We start from the raw sequence: 20178 nt of genomic DNA on the forward strand, positions 1-20178 counted from the left end.
CGAATAGTCTATCCATCTAAAACTATCTAAGATGCTACGAGTAGTTATGCTTTTAAGAATTTTCCATCTTCCCGTTGATGATCTTGAAGATTTCTTCGCCGTTCACTTTGTCGTGCACACTAACGCCGCCGCGAGCGAGGCGGTCGGGGTGAAACTTCAACAAAGCTCTGCGATAGGCTTTCCGCAACTCGTTCGTGCTCTTCTTATCTTTCACCTCCACGCCGAAAACTTCGAGCGTTTCCCCCAGCGATAAGTTTTTGACGACTTTGTCCCACTTTTTGTGAAACTTATGCCTAAACTTCAATTCGATCTCGCGCGTGTGCTCCTTCTCTTCCTCGGCTTCTTGAACCTCGAGGATGCGCTCGGCTTGGCGACGGATGAGAATTCGTTTCTTTTCAGCTGCTTCTTCCTTTGGCGTTAACGACGTTTTCGCGGGAACGGCACTCGTCTTCATCTTCACTTCGGACAAGTCGAAAAGACTCGCAGACGAGGAAGACGGCGTCGACGCCGTCGATATCATATCGTCGAAAAGATCTTTTTCGTGGCTTCGCGGCTTTTGTTCATTAAAGTTGGAAGAAGAGGGAGGAGCTTTCTTCTTGGCTTCGCCTCCTCCGTTTGATGCAGAGAAGAAGTCAAAATTGATGTCATTCGCGGAAGCAGAGTCGGTGGACGCGCTGAAGAACTCCTTCTCCACGGAAGAGAGCGGTTTTTTACCGCCGGCGCCGCCGCCGGGCGAGGTCATCTTCCCTACATTTCTGAGCAAATCGATTTGTCGCACGTCCACGTCGTTTCCGAGCGACGCGAAGAACGCCTCGTCGTCTGATGTTTGCCGCGATGCGCCATTAGTAGCATTATCGCTGCTACTGTTGACGATGAATATTTTCGCGCAATCCTCATCGCCGTCGCAATAAACGCCACCGCGTAACAACCGACACGGAACCTCCGCGTACGAAGATAAAGCTTTGAAAAGAATCGCACGTTGCTTTTCCGCGCCGATACTTAAATGCCCGATGTGTACGACGCAGCTGGCATTGATTTTTTTCAATTTCGTTTCGTCACGCATCGCAGTCGCGCGGATAGAGAAGGCTTTCGTTTCAGTTTCGCACGCACCTCCTAACCGATTGGAGACGAGCATCGCGAGAGCCTTTGCTCTCGCGACCACGTCTGAAGGGTCTTGCGCGTGTATCTTTCTCGCGAGCTCGTCCAAAGAGTTTAGAATATCGTCCGACTTTCTATCCACTACGTAAGCGATGGCATGCTCCTCGTTCGGGGTATCGTTGCTTGCACCTTGCTTCCTCAGCGACAACAACTCCCCCAAATCTGGCAGCGGTGCGTCCTCGCCGCCGAATAGAAGCGACGTCGAGCTGTTCTCGTCTCGCCAAAAATCGTAAAATCCATCCGCGTTTTCATCCAACACGTCAAATTCGGATAAACATCGCGTCAAATGAAAGCGAGCGGCGAATTTCCGACCGACGGACCGTCCCGTCGACGCTTCCAATGCGGCGGCGCCCGATGCCGTCTTATTTACATTCGCCGCCTTCAGACGAGAATTAATATCGAGGTCAGAAACGAGCCTTTGAATTGAATTCAATTTCTCCCCGTTCGCCGCTTTGGACATTTCGCTCGCGATTTTCATAAGTTTCTCTTCGTCTTCGTCGTTTTCATCGTTCCTATCCCTCGTTCTGCTATGACTACCACTGTTGTTACTACCCGACGCCGCAGCAGCCGCCGCCGCCGCAGCCGCATCCCACGCCCTCCGACTCTCCTCCATCGCCCTCCTCGTCTCCTCTTCGAACCGTTCGTCTTCCCCTCGCGGGTACGCTCTCGCAACGCCTACTCCTTCATCTTCTTCTCCTCCTCCTCCTCCTACCACTCCCTCCTCGCGATCCTCGCGATGATATCTCCTCGTCGCCTCCTTCTCGTTCTCTCTCCGCTTTCGAATCCATCGTCGATGTCTTCGCGTTCTCGTCGGCGCGGGTTCGCCCGCGGCGGCGGCTTGGGCGAAGAAATCGCCAACTTCCGGTACTCGACCGTTGATTCGAATCCCCGCTTTCGCCGCCGCTGCGAGAATTTCTCGTTCGTCTTCAATCGATACCGTCGTCCGTGTTCTCGGAGGCGGTCGATGTTCGTACAGCGGCGGCGGATTATTAGTATTAGTATTCCGAGGCGCTCCTTCCCCTCCTCCCTCGCTCGCCGTCGCTGTTGCTCCTGCTGTTGCTGTTGCTGTCCAATTAAAATCCTCATCTAAGCTCTCGTCGTTGGCGTACCGGTTCCGAAAGCTGTCGTTTTTATTCGCCTCGCTCGACGACAGTCCTTTCTTCTTGAATAATCCTTTTGAATTCGTCGTTAGTTAATGGTGTTGTTTTCATCGCGTCGCGTCGTCGTCGACAGCGGGAGACCAGAGCGAACGTGAGAGAGAGACGCGTGAAAAGCGCTTCAATTTCACAGAACAGACAGAGAGAAAGAAGAAGAGGAAAAAGGACCAACAGCGGCGATTCCGAAGACGACGAGGAAGAAGACGAGGGGACGGAGGGAAGACGCACCTCTGACGACGTCCATGACGTTTCTAAAATCGAGAAGGAGACGACGCTTTGGCGAGAGAAAGCACGTTGGAATATCTTAAGTTTCTGGGGAAACCGGCAGTCGATTTCCGTTACAAAAACAAGGCACGAACGCTCGAGAGTCGTCGTCGCAGTGAGAGCATGTCTCACGGCACGTTCGACGACGCGCCTTCGTCTGCGAACAACAACAACTCGAGTGGTTTTGGTTCAGGAATTAACATTTTCGGCGCGAACTCGGTCCGCGAACGACCTCAGTCCGTGTCCTCGTTCCAAGACATCAGTGCCTCCAGCACGTTGGATGAATCGATTTCCAAAACGTTCAAACGCGACATCGATCGGATCGTCTCGAACGTGAAGAACGTGCTCGACGCGAAGCGAGTGTTTTTAGGGAACAGGAGGAGTAGCATTGGGGAGGAGAATAGTCAACAACAACAACAACAACCGTTGCGCGATTGGGATTTATACGGTCCTCTGATTTTCGTTCTCCTCTTTGGCGTGTGTTTGTCCTCCTCTGCGGGCGGAGGATCTTCTTCAAAGACAAAGTCGGACGCGGGAACGATATTTTCGGTCGTGTTCGCGACCGTCGCGTTCGGGGCGTTCGCGTTGACGCTGAACGTGAAATTTCTCGGTGGGAAAATCATTTTTCTCCAGGCGATGAGTTTGATCGGGTATTGCATATTCCCGCTCGATATGAGCGCTGTATTGTGTTGGGTTTCCGCGAACTCCTGGTATCGGTTCTTCGTGGTCGGGTTAGGCGTGACGTGGTCGTGCGGAGCGTCCGTGCCGTTCGTGAGTGCAGCCGTCGTCGAGGAGAGGAAAGCGTTAGCCGTGTATCCAATGGTGCTGTTGTACGTGACTTTAGGTCTGTTCGCCGCCGTCGTAGTTTAATATATAAAATCTTCTTTATACTCTTGTATTGCTCTTTTCCACTGTCTTTTTTTCTCCAATCACATGCGAGAAATATATTCGTTTTTATATAAAGCTTTCATCAAAGATATACCACATATACCACCCCACCACGCGAGCGAGAAAGAGAGAGAGCGCGCGAACGATGTCGGGAGTGACGACGAGAGCGCAGAAAAGAAGGATCGGGGAGAGAGATTCTTTGTGGGATTTGATCGTGAATAACGACGATATTTGTTTCAAACACATTCTTCCGAGGTTGAATTCGAATGACGTGAAATTCTTGCACAGAGTGAATAGTGAAACGAGAAAGTTGATTAAGAGATCGTCTCGCGTGGGTGATTTGAAAAAGAAGTTTAAGATTGGAGAGATGTCGTCGATATCGACTTTGGAAGTTGCGTGGGAGCATAAACCGAGTTGGTGGAGAGAAAGAGATTTCTGCTATAAAGTTGCTTTCACGAATAAACTCGAGTTGCTCAAGTGGGCGCGAGAGGAGAAAAAGTGTGGTTGGGATTCAAGGACGATTTATGTGGCCGCATTACAAGGTAATCTGGAAATGGTCAAGTATTGCGTGGCAAATGAGTGTCCTATTGATGTGCGTGCGTGTGCAAATGCTGCTTCAGGAGGTCAACTCGAGTGCCTCAAATACTTACGCGAAGAAGCGAAAGCGCCTTGGAATTCTTATACTGCAGCTTGGGCTGCTGAAAACGGTCATCTTCATATACTTGAATATCTTGTTGAGCGTAAGTATGATAAATATAACGGACATGCTTGTCAGTTGGCGGCTTGGAACAGTCATTTAGACTGTTTGAAGTACTTACACGAAACCGCCAAAGCGCCGTGGAGCTCTTGGGCGGTACGCTACGCACACGAGAAAAACCAACCCGAATGTTTACAATACCTCCTCGACAACGACTGCCCTTTACCAGATGGTTGGCGATACGAGCACGGGGAGTTACACGTGCCAGAATCAGAATCAGAATCAGAATACTAACTTGTAATAACACACAGAGAGAGACACGCACACAAACTAAAGAAAGCGCTTCTTAAAAACTCACTCTTTTCGATACAACAAAAAAACAAAAAGGCCCCTTCGTTTTGAGCCGCAGAAACACCAACCGCTTTTTTCGCGCGTTTTCACCTCTTCTTTCCAAGGACGAAGGAGAGCCACGAACCCGTGAATTTTTTTCACCTTTTTTCCATTTTTCAAGCCACTTTCGTCACTTTACCCGCACAGACTGCACCAACACTTACACGTAACAATGTTTTCTTTACAAACCATCAACACCTGCCAAAGAGTGGCTTCCTTCAAGCTCGCCTCCACGTCGAAGCGATCTGCTTCTTCTTCTTTGAGAGCAGTCGTCGAGCCGAAAGAAAACGGCTCCATGGACGAAACCGTCGCCGACGCCGTCCAATCCGCGGAGAAGGCGTTCGAAATGGCGGACGCGACACCGGCGGGTGAACAAGCGCAAGCGCCGAGAGCGATGCAAGCGATGATGTGCGTTTACTCTATATTCTTTCACTCTTTGTCCTTTTCGTGTTGTTCTCGATGATGCGCATCTGATCTGCGCGCGCTTTGCACGGAAAGAAAAGTGAAGTGACGTGGACTTTTCCATTAATCAATTTCCGTGATGACGTCAGAGGAGCGTTTTGTGGTGCCTCGGTGGCATTTTTTCTCTGTGCTTCGTAACACTCTCAAGCTCTTATTCGTCGATATATTCCTCAAAAGACTGACCAATTTCACTTCTTTCCACTCGTATTTCTCCAAACATGTTCTTGTCTCTCTCATAAAACAGCGACCCCGCGGATGGTTCCGTCGCCGAAGCCGCGCCGCTCGGGAACGACACGCAACTCCTCGACGACGCCATGAAGGTGTTCACGAACCCGACCGCGATCGAGATGATCAACGGCCGCGTCGCGCAAATCGGCTGGATGGCTGCTTTGTACACCGAAATCACCCAAAACAAGTCTTTGTGGGGACAAGTGTTCTCCACGAGAACGTTTACGTTGGCTGACGGCGTTTCGGATACGGTTACGTACCCGGGCGCGGGTTTGTTCTTGGCGCCGTTTTGCGCCGTCGTCATCTTGGCCGCCTCGTTGGCGCCGGTGTTGAAGAAGTCCAGTCCGGACGGAGTTACCGCGCCGGGCAATACCTTGGGCCCGTTCAGACCGGAAGCGGAATTGACCAACGGGAGAGGTGCCATGGTCGGTTTGGTCGCCTTGGTGTTGGCCGAGAAGTTTACCAACGGCAACCCGTTGTTCTAAAAAATCTTCCGCGTAAACACGCACGGGAAGAGAGAAGGACAACAAAAAGCGCGTTTCGGCGCGATTCTTGCAGAGCGAGCAGAGAGAAAGGATATTTAGAAAACAAGAAGCATATATACATTTTTAGAGAGACAAAACTTGTAATTTAATATAAACATCATACTTACGTCGTGTATATATCTACAAAGTACCATATCTTTCACTGTGGGAAAAATCAATCATCGTCACACAAAAGAACACGGACGACGAATACCAATACTCGTTAGAGATCGCTCGCTCGTTTTCTGATGGCATCAACAAAATCAACGCTCCTTTCGTCGGGAGTTGCGGCCTCCTCTTCCTCCTCCCGCATCATCCGCCGCTCTTTAACGACGAAAAACACGTTCCGAAACGTCGTCGTCACTTCCCGGGGAATACGACTCAACGCTTCTTCATCTTCTTCTCCTACGTCATCTAAATCGTCGAGAACATCGTCATCATCATTTGCAGAACAAGAGGAGGAATTATGGCTCGCGTTGGGATGATTTTGGACCCCCTCGGAAACGTTTCAATCCATTCCGGGGGTTCTTTCCGTGACCGTCGGGTACGCAGGCGCAGAAGGGAAAAGTGATACCAAAAACATGGACAGAACGGTGACGTATCAATCGGTCTGCAGCGGGGACGGGAACACGGAAGCGCTGAAAGTACGATTTGATACCACTAAAGTGACGATAGAGGAACTGTTGGACGTGTTTTTTGCCTCGCACGATGCCACGCGGCGAACGGCTTCGGCGCAGTACGAAAGCGCCGTCTGGCCGCAAAGCGAAGCGCAATACGAAAAGGTGCGGGCGTACGTCGAGGCGATGAACGAAAACGCGATGATGAAGCAGAGACGACCAATTGCGACAAAGATACGAAATCCGAGTAAAACTCGATTCGCAATTGCGGAGAGGTACCATCAAAACTACAACAAGAAGAACGCGTATCGTCTTTCGGCGGCGTTTGGCGTGTTTTTATTGAACTTGCAAGCTCCGGACTCGTTCTTCTTGCAAGAGCAGTTGAAAGTTCTCCTCGGCGCGGGAGTGGTTTTATCCTCGTTGGAACAAATGTTACCGTTTTACGATCGAGTGTTGGACGAGTTAGAAGGGAACGTAAACAACAACGGGAGTAGTTCCAAGGACGCCGACGAGTAAAAGACATTGTTCATCAAAGTTCGTTTCCGAACTCTCGCGCCCGCAAAGCCCGCTCCCGCGACGACGACGCATAGATTAGAAGATAGATTTAGAACCAAACCCACCCCAAAAAAAGAAAAGAGAAAAGAGAATAGAGAATGAGCTCTTCTCAAGGAGTTTCTGCTGCTGCTGCTCCTGCTGTTGCTCAGTTATAAAATGTATGCGTGTGTGACGTCTGCGTTTCAGGTCAAAGCGACTTAAAGAGTACATCTCTCTCGCTTCCGCGCAAGTACCGATAATAATTATATACATTTAATACTATTCAGCAATAACAGAACATCCAAAAGCACATGATTGTCGTTCTTCAGCTCTCGTTGTTCCCATGTTGCTCGGCGACATGTTTGCAGTAAAAACTCAATTTTCTCTTCAATTCTTCAGTTCTTTTCAAAAAGAACTGCACAAAAAAAAGGTATTCTCTCGCGCTTGCTGCTTGCGCATGCACACGACGCCTTTTTAAAATGATCACTCACAGTTGGAGTTGTTATTCGACTGTTGCATCTTCTCTCCTTTTGCCACCGCGCGGGGCGAGGACGACCACGACCAGCTGTGCTGAGAAGTTTTCTTCTCCATCCGCTCAAAGGCTTATCTTTTGTCGGGAAAAACAATCGAGTGAATCTTTGTCGAGTTTTGGAGGAGAGCGAGGGCGTTTACGAAGCAGTTTTCGGTGTCGTCGAACGCACCAGAAGTGCGAGCAGCAGCAGCGAGCGGGTTTTGTGGCATCCGCGGCGGCCTCGTCGTCGTCGTCGTCTTCTTCGATGGAGATGAAGATGAAAGATTTCAAGTGCAAATTGACCACCTCCATCATATCTTCGACGGTGTCTGAATGCGTCTCTGAAATCGAACACCTCGCAAAAAGGAGTAGTAATAACAGTCGTCCGGATATCGTGGAGTTACGCGTGGATTTTCTGGAGAAATCGATTCGGTCGGACGAGAGGAAAATGAAGGAAGCGATCGGACAGTTGGTGGAGGCGTGCGAGAAGGTGGCGAAGATTCCGTGCGTGGTGACGTTTCGACCGACGTGGGAAGGCGGGCAAGACGACGGCGACGAAGAGACGCGACTGCGATGTTTGTGGGAAGGATTTCGAGCGGGTGCGACGTACGTGGATTGCGAGTTGTTAGCCATCGAGCGGTTCGCGAAGGCGAAGCCGGACGAGAGAGATGGCGTTATCAAAGGACCGGGGCAGATGTTGATTTGTAGCAGTCACGAGTACGAGTTGACGCCATCGTTGGACGTTTTGTTAAAGGAAAAGTACGAGAAGATTCGAGCGAATGACATGTGCGACATCGCGAAGATCGCGTGCGTGTGCCAGGATATTAACGACGTTGGACGGTTGGCGAAGGTTTTAGAAAAAGCGAGAGGGGATGGATATCCGTGCGCGGTTTTAGGAATGAGCGAACACGGGTTGATTTCCAGATTGTTAGCGACAAAGCTCGGGAGTTATTTAACGTTTGGGAGTATTCGCGCCGGATTCGAGTCGGCACCAGGGCAGCCGACGTTGCGAGATTTGAGCGAGTTGTACAGGGTGAACACTTCGCAAACGAGGGAGACGAAAATTTTGGGCGTGATGGGGAACCCGATCGCGCAGAGTAAATCGCCGCAGTTGCACAACAAAGCGTTGATTAGCGCAAAGGTGGATGATAAGTGTTACGTGCCTTTATTAGTGAAAGATTTCGCGGAGTTTGTCGAGAATGAGAGTTTGTTTAACAACAAAAACAACGATTGGGTTGGGTTTTCGGTGACGATTCCGCACAAGGAATCAGCTTTGAAATTTTGCGGCGAGAACGTCGACCCGGTGGCGAAACAAATTGGAGCGGTGAATACGTTGGTGAGACAAAAAGACGGATCTTTTCGCGGGTACAACACGGATTACGTCGCCGCGATTGGTGCGATTGAAAAGGCGTTGGATCCGACGATTCCTCGAGACGCGGCAGAAACGACAGATTCGAAGGCGTTGAAAGGAAAGACCGTGTTAGTATTAGGCGCGGGAGGCGCGGCGAGAGGGTTAGCGTTCGGTGCAAAGTTTAAAGAAGCCAACGTAGTCGTTGCGAATAGAAGTAAAGATAGAGCGGATGCATTGGCGGAGGCGTGCGGTGGTACGTCAATTTCTGTCGAAGACGTCGCGAGTGGGAATTTTGGGGATTTGAAAATAGACGTCATCGCGAACACGACGTCGTTAGGGATGGTCGGCGAGAGAGTAAATGAAACGCCGTGCCCAAAAGAAGCTATTAAAAAATCTGGCGCGGTCGTCTGTTTCGACGCGGTGTATAACCCGCTCGAGACGAGATTGTTGAGAGAGGCGAAGGAGTGCGGCTTAACCGTCGCGAGCGGGTTGGACATGTTCGTCGGCCAAGCGGCGAGACAGTTTGAGTTGTTCAACGAGGGTCAAAAAGCCGATTACGCCGGCATGCGCGAAACCGTCTTGAACGCTTCGAAAGGTAATTGATCTGGCGGCGGCGGCGGAGAAAATATGTGCATTTGGAACGTTTTCGGCTTTTTTTTTGTTGTTGTTATACAATGATGATGATACAAGTATTAGAATTTTACATAATGACCTCGGCGACGATTGCCGACGAAACCATCCTTGGCGATTCGTTCGCTCCTTCTTCTTCTTTTCTGCTGCCTTCCCCTATTTCCTCTTCTTCCTCCTCCTCCTCTTCTTCTTCGGTCTTAAACCCTTCGGCCATGCGCGGTTGCGAATCTTCAATCGGTACTTTCCTTTGGTACTCTTTTCGCGTGGCTAATCGTCTCGCCGCTTTTTCTTGATCTTTTAGTCTCTTCTTCTCGTTTTGGAGTTGCTTTTTCATGGATTTCTTTCCTTTCGGTGCCGGCGTGGACGACGAAAGCGGTGGCGTGGTGCCTAACAACGCTCCTTTCGCGGTCGCCGCCGGCGTTGGCGGCGAAGCGCTCGTTATTTTCGTCGTTGGCGATGCCTTCATTTTCGTCATCGAGTGTTGATTGCTCGGCGAAGACGAAAACGCAGCCGCCCTCATCTTTTCTTTCTTCACCGACGGTTGCTGGATCGGTCGCGCCAAAGCTCGTCCGCTTGCCACGAAGCCGTTCGCGCCAAATCGTCGGTTCCCAATAACAACTCTCGCGCCGCCTCTTTTCGCGAAGTACTCGTCGTCGATGTCGTCGTAATACGCGGGGCTCTTGTTGTTCGATGACTTCATTTGATGATAGCGATGAAAATCTCGACGATCTTCTTCCTCGAACGAATCTTCTTCATACGAAGACCGTCTCGTGCCGTGCATCTCGTCCTCGTCTTTTTCCAAACCCAACCATTTCGAACGTTTCAACAAACACAACGGATGTTCCCGTAAATCCAACTCTCCGCGAAGCTTATGCACGGACCCGTCCAACTCTCGATAGCACAACAAATTCTCAAACGGCACTCGACAGGACGGACACTTCGCGGCAAAGCTCGAGCCACCACCGCTGCCGTGACGATGGTGCTGATGATGCGTCGACGACAACCCGCGTTTTTTCCTCTGCTCGTTTTCCTCCTCCTCTTGAAAGTTCGCCCACCGAACGATGCACCTGGCGCAAAACGAGTGCAAACACGGGACGGTAAAACACGAGTTTTCCAACGCCGGCGCGGTGAGACAAATCGCGCACGACGGTAAACTCGATTCGTCGTCGTCGTCCTCGTCTACTAATAAATCGTCAGCATTCTCTTTGTCTTTTTTGTCGTCATTATCATCGTCTAAATCATCCTCTCCTTTACTCTCGTCAAAGTCTTTCCTCTTTGTCTTTGTCTCTAAAAACACCAACACGTCGTCCGAAGAATGACGAGAAGACTCCTCGTCGTGCGCCGAGGAAAACAACGCGCGCAGCTCCTGTTCCTCCTCCTCTTCCTCCTCCTCTTCTTCCGAGCGCGAAAGCTCCAGCCGAGAGAACGTCTCGCGCAAGTTAAAAAGAGACGGCGTCGCGGGCGGTGCACATCCTTCTTCTTCTTCTTCTTCTTTCCTCGTCGTCATTTTTTATCTCTCCAAAATCTCTTCTTCAACGGACGGAAACCAAACGAAGATGTGGGGGTACGTGTTTTCGAGGAGGAGGAGGAGAAGGAGAAGGAGGACACTCGCGCGTTAAAAATCTCCCACTGATACAGAGAGAGAAGAAGAGAACGGAGAGATGCGCTTCTTTTTCTTCGTCTCTCTCTCGCCTTTTGCGAACACCTTTTGCGGAGAAAAGAGAGAAAAGAGATGAGAGAGGTGAGAGAGATTATATCTCTCCTGTGAGAGATGTCTGAGGAAAAACAAAAACGAATTTTCGAAGAATATTCTCAAAGGAGCAAAATGCATCGATCGATTTTTTTTTTCATCGCGACGAGTTAATTTTTTTTTTGGTCCGGTCTAAAAAAAAAAGCGAGACCGAAAATCACGATGTTTCGCTTGACTCATTAAAAAGAGTTTGTGTTTGTGTGTTTGCCCAAGAAAACACAAAGAAGCAGAGGAAAAAAATGTCAAAAGCTTGAAAAAAAAGAGGAAAAAAACAACTGTTTGTCGTCTTTTCACACGCGAGGACTGCTGCGCAACAGATTACCACTATCACGTATCACTACCACCGCGAGACAGAGAGAGAGAGAGAGAGACGGAGAGACAGAGAGACAGAGAGTTTTCGTTGTCGTCGCGAAGAAGAAGAAGAAGACAACGACAGGATTTGAGAGAGAGAGAAGCGATGCGCGAGAGACGAAAAGAACAGTGAGTGTTTGGGGAAACTCTATATAATGAACAGCGGAGATATAAAAACGAGGCTGAGAAAAGAATACGAAACGCCGTCGACGTGTACCACGCACTTGGCGTTGACTTTGGTGCAACTCATATTCGCGCTCATGCACACTTTGGCGAATCCTTCTTTGAAACATATTCCGTCGTTTGCGTTTTGTACGCTGAGATTGGCGATAGCGTTGCCGTTCTTGTACTTCTTTGGACGGATGGAAAAACCGACGCAAACGAAAGATATTTCCTGGAAGCAACGCTTTTGGTTCGTACCGATGGGGACTTTTTTAGGGATCGCGTACTTACTCGTGTTCGTGTGTAACGAGCGGTCTGGAGCGATCGCGGTCGCGAGCGTGCAGCCGCTGATGCCGGTGTGCACGGCTATGCTTTCGTTCGCGTTTGGTTTAGAGCGGATGTGTTTTTTGAAAGCGTTCGGGTGTTTGCTCGGTTTCGCGGGGACTGTGTTGGCGGTGAGAGCGCACAGGATTTTCGACGAGGTTGGTCCGTCTGTCGAGGACGTGTTGCTGTTACTGTTGCAAACGTGTTCGTATTCGTTTTACGTCGTGATGGTGGTGAAAGCGACGAAGAGCGGGATGAAGAATTACGGAATGACGTTTCTGTTTGGAGCGACTCTTTTCGCCTGGACGTGGATATTCTTCGCCGGAGGATTGAAGCAGATTTTCATAGACATAGATTGGGAAAACGAGGTCCCCGCGTACGCGTGGGGTGGTGTGCTCTTTTCCGGGTTCGGGAGCGCCGTCATCGCGCACGGCATTAACAGTTGGGCGATTACCCGAGTCAACGGCGTCTTACCGACGGTGTACTCGGGCGTCCAAGTCGCGTTCACGGTGCTCTTTGGGTTGACGTTTCTGGACGAATCGCTGGAAGCGATTCAATTTGCCGGCATCGCAATCACCGTGGTCGGCGTGTACTGCGTCGCGAGAAGTCGCGCGGAGGAACGCGAAGAAATTATTTCTTCAGCGACGACGACCGAAACGACGGAAACGGAAACGACGACCCCAACCGCCGACGCCCAACGACAAAAAGACGACGACGACGTCGAAGAACTCGTCGAACTCGTCGTCGCCGTTCCAGACGCGGTCCCGCACCGACCCTCGCTCGATCTGTAGAATTAGAATATAATAATAGTAACAGTAATAGTAATAGTACTCCTTTGAGGTGAGTGACACCACTCCTAAAACCTACACCCTAAAACAGTAAGTTCGTTAAAAAAGAGGATAAGGAGCAGAAGGGCTTTCGGTCACTTTTTCTCTGTATAGAGGTACTCCTTATTACACACACAAAATGCTTCGTCGCGCGTCGTCGCGAACGCTCCGAGCTTCATCTTCCCTGTTCTTTCGGGCAGGTGGTACTGGTGGTTCTTTTCCGACCATTCCCATCGTCAACACCGCGACGACGACGAATAAAACCGCCGTGATGATGGTCCGGTGCATGGCCTCGGGACCCCCGAGAAACGCGACGGAAATCTCGGACGAGTTGTTGGCAAAACTCGGGACTTTATCCACGCAAGCTTTAATCGATGGATTATGGGTGATGGGATGGCCAACGTCGCACATCATGGGCGCGAGGCCGCTGACGGAAGGCCAGCCGAAAACGATCGGCCGGGCGATTACCATTCAGTTCGTCCCGCAAAGGCCGGATATTATGAAGGATAAACCCGCCGGGATGGACAGTCCGGAATACGAAGCGTTCGAGCTCGCCGGGCCGAAAGAGGTGATCGTGATGAACTCGGTCGGGCCGTGGGAATCCGTCGGTGGGGACATTAAGTTTTTACGTTTGATGCAGAAGAAAGTCGCGGGTTTAGTCACGGACGGGTCGGTGAGAGATACCGCGGTGTTGCGAGGATACGGGTTCCCGGTGTTTTGCCACTCGACGACGCCGAGGCAAGGACCGCACGTGCACCAACCGTGGGCGTGTAACTTGGTGATTAATTGCGGTGGGGTCACGGTGAGACCAGGGGATGCGATCATTGGGGATCAAGACGGGGCGGTGGTCATACCCGCGGCGGTTGCGCAGGAGGTGTACGATATCGCGCACTCGAGAGAGATTATCGAGGACGTGGTGAAGACGGAGTTGGAGCAAAACCCAGGGCCACCGGGAAGATATTATCCGTTTCACTCGAAGATGATCAAAGAAGATTCGCCGTTGGGGAAATTATTGACGAGCAAAGGGATTACGCCGACTGGAGGTTTCATGAAAGGGATGCACTCCGCGGCGAGAGGCGGCCAAGAAAAGTATTTCGGTAATAATTATTATAGAGGAGGAACGAATGTCAGAAGCAGCAGAAACAATACGAGAAACAGTAACAACGCCATGTTTAAGCGCAACATGTCGTCGTACGCGAGATCGCAATCGGATTACGACGAAGTTTTGAAGACTATTCTTCAGCACAAAGCGTGCGCGGTTTTGCGCACGCTGCACGAAGGCAAAGTCGAGTTAGCCATGGACGCCGCCGTGAGAGGTGGGTTTAAACTCGTCGAGTTTACAATGACGACACCGGGATGGGCGGACGCGGTTGCAAACTTCGCCAAGCGCACGGACGTTATGATGGGTGTCGGGACGGTGCTGAGCGTCGACGACGCAAAGAAAGCCATGGACGCGGGCTCGAGATTTATCGTTTCACCGATTCTCATCCCGTCGGTTGTGGAGTGGTGCAAAGAAAACACCATCGTGTGCATGCCAGGTTGCCAAACGCCGACTGAGTTACACTACGCGTACACGTTGGGTGCGCCGATTCAAAAGTTGTTTCCAGGCGTCGCCGGCGGACCGGCGTGGGTGAAAGCTGTCTCTTCGGCGTTGCCGCACTTGAGAATTAACCCGACGAGCGGAACCGATTTGGACACGTGCCAAGACTATTTAAGAAACGGTGCGTCCTCGGTAGGTTTTGTAGCGCCGGCGTTTGACCAAGAGAAGATCAAAAACAGCGATTGGGACGGCATCGCGGCGACCGCAAAGGCGTTGACCGACGCGGTCAAAGCGGCGTAAGAGAGAATTTTGATTAAAACTGTAAAACTCGCGCTCGAGAATTCAAAAGAAAGATCCATTGTTAATAATAATAATAATACTATGAGAACGATATAATATCCATTTGCAGTGCGTCCACATGCGAACAATTAGATAGGCGCGCGTATCTTCTTCTTTTTTTAGTGCAAGCTGCTGCTCCGTCGATGTTACAATTCTTGTTTGCTACGTATGCGCATTGATTAATAGTCGTCAACCGTCCTCCGACTTTCTTCGACTGGAAATACCGTCGGTCTATACTCAGGCACGTATTGAGCTCTTTTGACATACTTGTACAACTTTGTGTCGTGTTCATCATCCGATTCTATGATTGCCACTACGCTTCTTTTTGCTTGTCCTTCCTCGGCGGCTTGTTTTATGACCCTCACGGCGACTCTCGCCGAGATGTTACGAATCTCTTTAATCAGCGGAAAAATACAACCTCTTCGAATTTGGTCTTCGGTGAGCATATCCGAGATTGCTTTTGCTGAAGATACCAGCATCTCCTCGGAAATCGTCTTTGCACCGCTCAACAGCGCGCCTAATCCGAGCCCGGGGAAAATGTACAGATTGTTCCCTTGGTTCGCGCGCATCAGTCGTCCGGAGACGGCGCCTTTCGCGTCTTCAAAAGGCGATCCGCTCGAAAAAACCGCCCTCCCGTCGGTCGCTTTCGCCGCCTCTTCCGATGTACACTCCGCGTTCGAGGTTGGATTGGACAAAGGGAAAATAATCGGCCGTTCGTTCTGCTCGCCCATTTGCCGTAAAACGTCCTCGGTAAACAACCCGTTCACCGTCGATGCGCCGAGTAAAGCGGTGCACTTTGATTTCGTCACTACGTCCAACAAGGAAGCGCCGTCTGGTAACTCTTTTGTCGCTTTCCTCGCTTTTGCGAACGGTTCCACCGCGGCTTCCCTCGGAAACTCCAATTTACGCTCGTTCGTAATTAACCCGTTATTATCCATGATGTAAAAATTATCGTAAGCTTCTTCTTCGCTCAAACCGCCGCTCTTCACGACCGCTTTGTGTAACATGGCGACGATACCCATGCCCGCTGAACCGGCACCGCACATGACAAACTTCTGCTTTCGAATTTCCGATCGGTCCTTTCCTCCCAACACCTTCAACGCTCCGTATACGCCGGCTAATACTACCGCCGCCGTGCCTTGAATGTCGTCGTTAAAACACAAATAATCGTTCCTGTAATTCGTTAAAATCTCCAGAGCGTGTTTGGTTTGAAAATCTTCAAACTGAATGAGCGCGTTTGGCCATCGGTGTCGAATTGCGCGCATGAACTCGTCAATCACGCGGTAATAATCGCCCCCTTCCAACCTCTGAGAATTCAATCCAAAATACCACTTATCGTTCAATAAGCTCTTGTTATTCGTCCCGACGTCTAAGCACACCGGTAAAACTTCCTGCGGATCAAACCCACCCCCGGCGACGTACAAATCCAACTTCCCAACCGAAATCCCCATCCCGTGCGCGCCTAAATCGCCCAACCCTAACACTCTCGACCCGTCCGTCACGACGACAATCTTCACGTCTCCTCGCCAGTTATACGTCATCGAGTGCATGTGCCCGACGTCGTCTTTGGTAAAGAACATCCCCCTCGCGCGTCGAAAGAAACGCGAATAGTTCAAACACGCCTCCCCAACCGTCGGAGTATAAATCACCGGCGCTAACTCCTCCACGTGCTCTTGTAACAATCGGTAAAACAACGTCTCGTTCCTATCTTTCAGCGCCTGCAAATGACGCCACCGCGCAATCTTCGGCGCGTTCGATTCTCGCATCACCACCTGTTGCTGCCAAATCTTCTCCGCTTGCTGCTCGATGGAGAAAAATCTCGGCGGCACTAACCCTCTCACGCCTAAGCGTTCCCGCTCCGAGTGGTTAAACCCGGTCCCTTTGTTATACACCGCGTTGTGCAATATCTCGCTTCCTCGGTGAATGTTCCCAGTCAAAACGACAATCTCGTCCACGCTCCGTTTCCGGCTTTGCCTCCCTAACCAGTCTCGTAAACTCTCGTGTTTGTTGTATTCCATCTGTTGCTCTCGCGTTCGAGGTGGAGACGTCGCGTCGTTGATGAAATCGTCCTTCGATGGATCTTGCGCGTTCGATGGGAGTTCTTGCGGAAACACCGAGAAACCGTCGATGGCTTCGCTGGGCGGTTGCGCTTTAGAGGACGATGAAGTGGCGTCGAAGCCGTCGGCGGCGCTTGAATACCATCGTTTGTCTCCGAGGCGACGTAAAGGAATCGCCGAAAAGCGTCGGAGTGCCAAGCGCGTCGTCATTTTATGTATCCGAGAAGAAGAAGGGGAAGCGAGCGTTTTTCTTTTGTGGATAACGGTCTCGTCCTGTCGAGTGAGACACTTGAGATTTTGGACTAAATATGATCTTCAATTCATCATCATCTTATTACGTTACACATTTACTACCTACGTACTAACTAGACTTTGACGTCTACTCTCCTCCGGTTGCTAAGTCTTTCGCGGTGATTTGTCTCCGAAACACGTCCTCGCGGATGCTCCACAAACACTCTTTGTTTCGCCTGGTCGGCTCCGGCGGGACGGGAGGTTTTAGAAACGTGAGCGTCAACAACGCGCGGCGACCGCTCGTGTTTTCACCGCCTTGGTGGAACGCACGCGCGTTGTATAGGACCGCGTCGCCTTTTTTCAAAAGCGCTTCGACTGCTCGTTTCGTTCGCAAGACGTCGAACTCTTTCTCGGTCCATTTGGTTTTCGGGAGTTGGTCGTGGGTCTGTTTGTCGTGAGAGTTTAAAACGAACAGAGTCGGACCCATGTCTTGCGTGACGTCTTGCAACGCGATGAAAACGGAATACAGGGTTTCGTGCGGGGCGTCGTAGGCGACGTCTGGGTGCAATACCTGTCGGTCGGCGCCTTTCTCCGTGGCGAGGACGGAGAGCTCAACTAACACCGCGTCCTCCGTGGCGTCCTCGACGAAGGAGAGGATGTTCCGTATGTTCCCTCCTTCTTCTTTGCACGCGAATTCTAACGCTTTTTTAACCCCATTGATTTTACCATCGCCACTGTCATCGCCGTTGTCGTCGCCCACTCCGAGCAACACGTCCGTCCTTCGCAACGCGTCGCCGTACGTCTCTTTACACTCGTCGCATATCGCGTTCAAGTCTGCTAAAATCTCGTCGCACGTCTCCTCCGGGACGACGGATTTCAAAAACACCAAACCGTGCGTCCGCAAGATATCCGCCGCTCTTTCCGCTTCCCGGAGTTTCATACTCTTCGTTATTGTTTCGTTTCCATTTTTCTCGTCTCCGCGACGTTCTTCCACATCGACGACGCTCGTCGCGCTCAACGTTTTTTCCCTCGCCTCTTCGCTCACGAACGTTTCCACGCACTCTCGTTGCTTCCCAGATTCCAATCTCAAATACATCTCCAACGCCGCCGCGTCTGAAACGACGCCTCCTAACCCCTCGGTTTCCTCTTCGTCTTCCTCCTCGTCTTCTTCTTCTCTGAACGAGGCGTCCACCACCGCGGTCACGTGCTCGTTAATCTCTCGCCAAACTCTGAGCGTTTTCGTTCGTCTCCTTCCTCCCTCGCTGAGGGGAATCCATTTTTTACTTCTCCTCAAACAAAGCTTTGACGTCGCAGAAGAAGAACTTCTCGACAAACAAACCGACGACGACGACGACGATGCAAAAATCGTCGTCATGTTGTCAGAGAGAGCGAGAGAAATCGCACACGTTTCGCGCGAACATGTCTCCTTTCTTCGGGGGTTGTTTGTGGATAAAATGGAGTTTTTTCTGTCGAGTAAAAATTCAAAATCACTCGACATTCTTGACGCTTACTTTACACGCATACGAATAAACGCGAATCGAGAAGAAGCCGAAGTCGTCGATCTGCTTCGACTCCTTCTCTCTCTCTCTCTGTGTGTGTGTGTGTCTACTCGTGGTCTCAAAATCTCTGAACGGTTCACCTGCAGAGCAAAGAGAGAAAGAAAGATGAATTTCGTGAATACATTCGTTTCGAATTTAGAACACCTGGACCAAACGGCGCAAACGATATCGAAAGAAACGGACGGAGATTTGAAAGAAACCATCGCGAAAAACTTACCATTCGTGACGAACAAAGTCATGCAGGAAATAACCGCGAGAGGTTTTATCAGCGGCGGCGGGAGAAACGACGACGAGGACGAGAGGAAGAGGAGAGAAAATCTCGAGGATGATGCGAAACGGTTGGAGAGTGCAGAGGAGATTTTGAGAGCGCTTAATAATGCCATCGATGAGGACGACGACGCGCCTCGTTTACCTCATCTTTCTCCTCTCGAAGACGGAGAGGACGGAGACGCAATACATCGACGGGAAAGTTTGCGTCGTCAAACGGAGCTTCTTTTGCCGGCGCTGCGCGCGCTCGAGGCGGAGGTGGAAACGCTTCAATCCCGAGCGAACGAGAGGAAGTTTCGAGAGGAAGAGGAGGCGAAGAAACGCATGGAAGCGAGGCAACACGAGATGCAGGAATCGATGCGATTAGAGCGGTTGTTGGAACGAGAGAGAAATGCGCGAATGGAGTTGGAGAGGTTCGAGGAGGAGCGGGTGATGGCCATGAAGAACGACCAAGGCGAGTGCGAGAAGACGACGAGGGAGTGTCAATTGGCCAAAGAGGAGAGAAGGAAGGAGAGCGAAAAGGCGGAGAGGGAGAAAAAAATGGCGGAGAAGGAAGTGGAGGAGATTGAAAGGAGAATAGCGGAAGCAGAGGAACGGTTGAGAATTGAGAGAAGTCGCCTGGCGTCCGTGTCTGCGTCGAAGAGGACAGTCGCCGCCGAGGCTACCGAAGAAGAAGAAAACGCGGAGGAGAGAGAGCGCAGGCGCCAACTCAACCGTCTCGTCGAGGAGGCGAAACGCGAGTTGAAACTTTTAGACGAACAAATATACGAACAAAACCAAAACAAGGCGCGGTATCGCGAAAACTCGGTCGATTATCGAGCGGAAATGCAACGTCGACTACGTTCGTTGGACGAACAGTTACAATTTCGAAGGATGAAGTTAGCAGGGCTGGAGTCGCAAAAATCCGACGCGGAGAGAGAGTTGGCGAGGTGTAAAAATGAGAACAACAGCAACGCCGCCTCGCATCGCGCGAGCGTTTTAGACGAATTCAACGTCCATCCAACAGGAGGAGGAGAGAGAGGTGAAAAAGGAACGCAACGACGACGCACCGCCGCGGCGGCAGCCCCGCGCCGAAACGAAGGAACTCTCATCGACGACAACGACGACGACGATAGAAAAGCGCTCAAGAAAGGCAATACCACCCGTCGTCAGAAACTCGACGCGTCAATCTCCCTCGCTCTCCGCCTCCTCCGAGATTCGCCTTCTATCCGCGGTCTCTTCGTCCTCGTCTTTGCGTTCGTCCACGTCTACGTGTTCGTTTCCTCGGCGAAGCACGCTTTGCACAACGACCCGAACCATCGCGAAGGGAAGGAGCACCATTAACATTGGAAAAGACTATCGTCTACTTTTTCAGAGATTG

General features: G+C 50.9%; 12 protein-coding genes across 12 annotated transcripts; 8 read left to right on the forward strand and 4 right to left on the reverse strand.

Annotated features, from left to right (window-relative positions):
* Positions 1-52: 52 nt before the first annotated feature.
* Bathy07g01560 (enhanced disease resistance 1) lies at positions 53-2559 on the reverse strand (the record flags this gene model as incomplete). Its single annotated transcript, XM_007511935.1, has 2 exons — positions 53-2331; positions 2544-2559. The coding sequence occupies 2 exons, from the start codon at positions 2557-2559 to the stop codon at positions 53-55; spliced, it is 2295 nt and encodes a 764-aa protein (XP_007511997.1).
* Positions 2560-2702: 143 nt separating this feature from the next.
* Positions 2703-3449, forward strand: Bathy07g01570 (predicted protein; the record flags this gene model as incomplete). Its single annotated transcript, XM_007512251.1, has 1 exon — positions 2703-3449. One exon carries the CDS (start codon positions 2703-2705, stop codon positions 3447-3449), a length of 747 nt encoding a protein of 248 aa, XP_007512313.1.
* Positions 3450-3612: 163 nt separating this feature from the next.
* Positions 3613-4458, forward strand: Bathy07g01580 (the record flags this gene model as incomplete). The annotated part of the gene is made up of 1 exon (XM_007512184.1): positions 3613-4458. The coding sequence occupies one exon, from the start codon at positions 3613-3615 to the stop codon at positions 4456-4458; it is 846 nt and encodes a 281-aa protein (XP_007512246.1).
* A 268-nt stretch (positions 4459-4726) lies between these two features.
* Bathy07g01590 (carotene biosynthesis related or early light induced-like protein, chloroplast percursor) lies at positions 4727-5729 on the forward strand (the record flags this gene model as incomplete). Its single annotated transcript, XM_007512006.1, has 2 exons — positions 4727-4962; positions 5261-5729. 2 exons carry the CDS (start codon positions 4727-4729, stop codon positions 5727-5729), a joined length of 705 nt encoding a protein of 234 aa, XP_007512068.1.
* A 620-nt stretch (positions 5730-6349) lies between these two features.
* Bathy07g01600 (peptide methionine sulfoxide reductase) lies at positions 6350-6901 on the forward strand (the record flags this gene model as incomplete). The annotated part of the gene is made up of 1 exon (XM_007512165.1): positions 6350-6901. One exon carries the CDS (start codon positions 6350-6352, stop codon positions 6899-6901), a length of 552 nt encoding a protein of 183 aa, XP_007512227.1.
* A 794-nt stretch (positions 6902-7695) lies between these two features.
* Positions 7696-9384, forward strand: Bathy07g01610 (predicted protein; the record flags this gene model as incomplete). The annotated part of the gene is made up of 1 exon (XM_007512106.1): positions 7696-9384. The coding sequence occupies one exon, from the start codon at positions 7696-7698 to the stop codon at positions 9382-9384; it is 1689 nt and encodes a 562-aa protein (XP_007512168.1).
* A 97-nt stretch (positions 9385-9481) lies between these two features.
* Bathy07g01620 (unknown protein) lies at positions 9482-10918 on the reverse strand (the record flags this gene model as incomplete). The annotated part of the gene is made up of 1 exon (XM_007512027.1): positions 9482-10918. One exon carries the CDS (start codon positions 10916-10918, stop codon positions 9482-9484), a length of 1437 nt encoding a protein of 478 aa, XP_007512089.1.
* A 749-nt stretch (positions 10919-11667) lies between these two features.
* On the forward strand, positions 11668-12789 carry Bathy07g01630 (Drug/Metabolite transporter superfamily; the record flags this gene model as incomplete). The annotated part of the gene is made up of 1 exon (XM_007512033.1): positions 11668-12789. One exon carries the CDS (start codon positions 11668-11670, stop codon positions 12787-12789), a length of 1122 nt encoding a protein of 373 aa, XP_007512095.1.
* A 175-nt stretch (positions 12790-12964) lies between these two features.
* Bathy07g01640 (2-dehydro-3-deoxyphosphogluconate aldolase/4-hydroxy-2-oxoglutarate aldolase) lies at positions 12965-14665 on the forward strand (the record flags this gene model as incomplete). Its single annotated transcript, XM_007512275.1, has 1 exon — positions 12965-14665. One exon carries the CDS (start codon positions 12965-12967, stop codon positions 14663-14665), a length of 1701 nt encoding a protein of 566 aa, XP_007512337.1.
* A 218-nt stretch (positions 14666-14883) lies between these two features.
* Positions 14884-16971, reverse strand: Bathy07g01650 (predicted protein; the record flags this gene model as incomplete). Its single annotated transcript, XM_007512172.1, has 1 exon — positions 14884-16971. One exon carries the CDS (start codon positions 16969-16971, stop codon positions 14884-14886), a length of 2088 nt encoding a protein of 695 aa, XP_007512234.1.
* Positions 16972-17140: 169 nt separating this feature from the next.
* On the reverse strand, positions 17141-18367 carry Bathy07g01660 (predicted protein; the record flags this gene model as incomplete). The annotated part of the gene is made up of 1 exon (XM_007511923.1): positions 17141-18367. The coding sequence occupies one exon, from the start codon at positions 18365-18367 to the stop codon at positions 17141-17143; it is 1227 nt and encodes a 408-aa protein (XP_007511985.1).
* Positions 18368-18446: 79 nt separating this feature from the next.
* Bathy07g01670 (unknown protein) lies at positions 18447-20141 on the forward strand (the record flags this gene model as incomplete). The annotated part of the gene is made up of 1 exon (XM_007511870.1): positions 18447-20141. One exon carries the CDS (start codon positions 18447-18449, stop codon positions 20139-20141), a length of 1695 nt encoding a protein of 564 aa, XP_007511932.1.
* Positions 20142-20178: the final 37 nt, after the last annotated feature.

Source organism: Bathycoccus prasinos, assembly GCF_002220235.1.
Source record: "Bathycoccus prasinos genomic : Chromosome_7".
Lineage (NCBI taxonomy): Eukaryota > Viridiplantae > Chlorophyta > Mamiellophyceae > Mamiellales > Bathycoccaceae > Bathycoccus > Bathycoccus prasinos.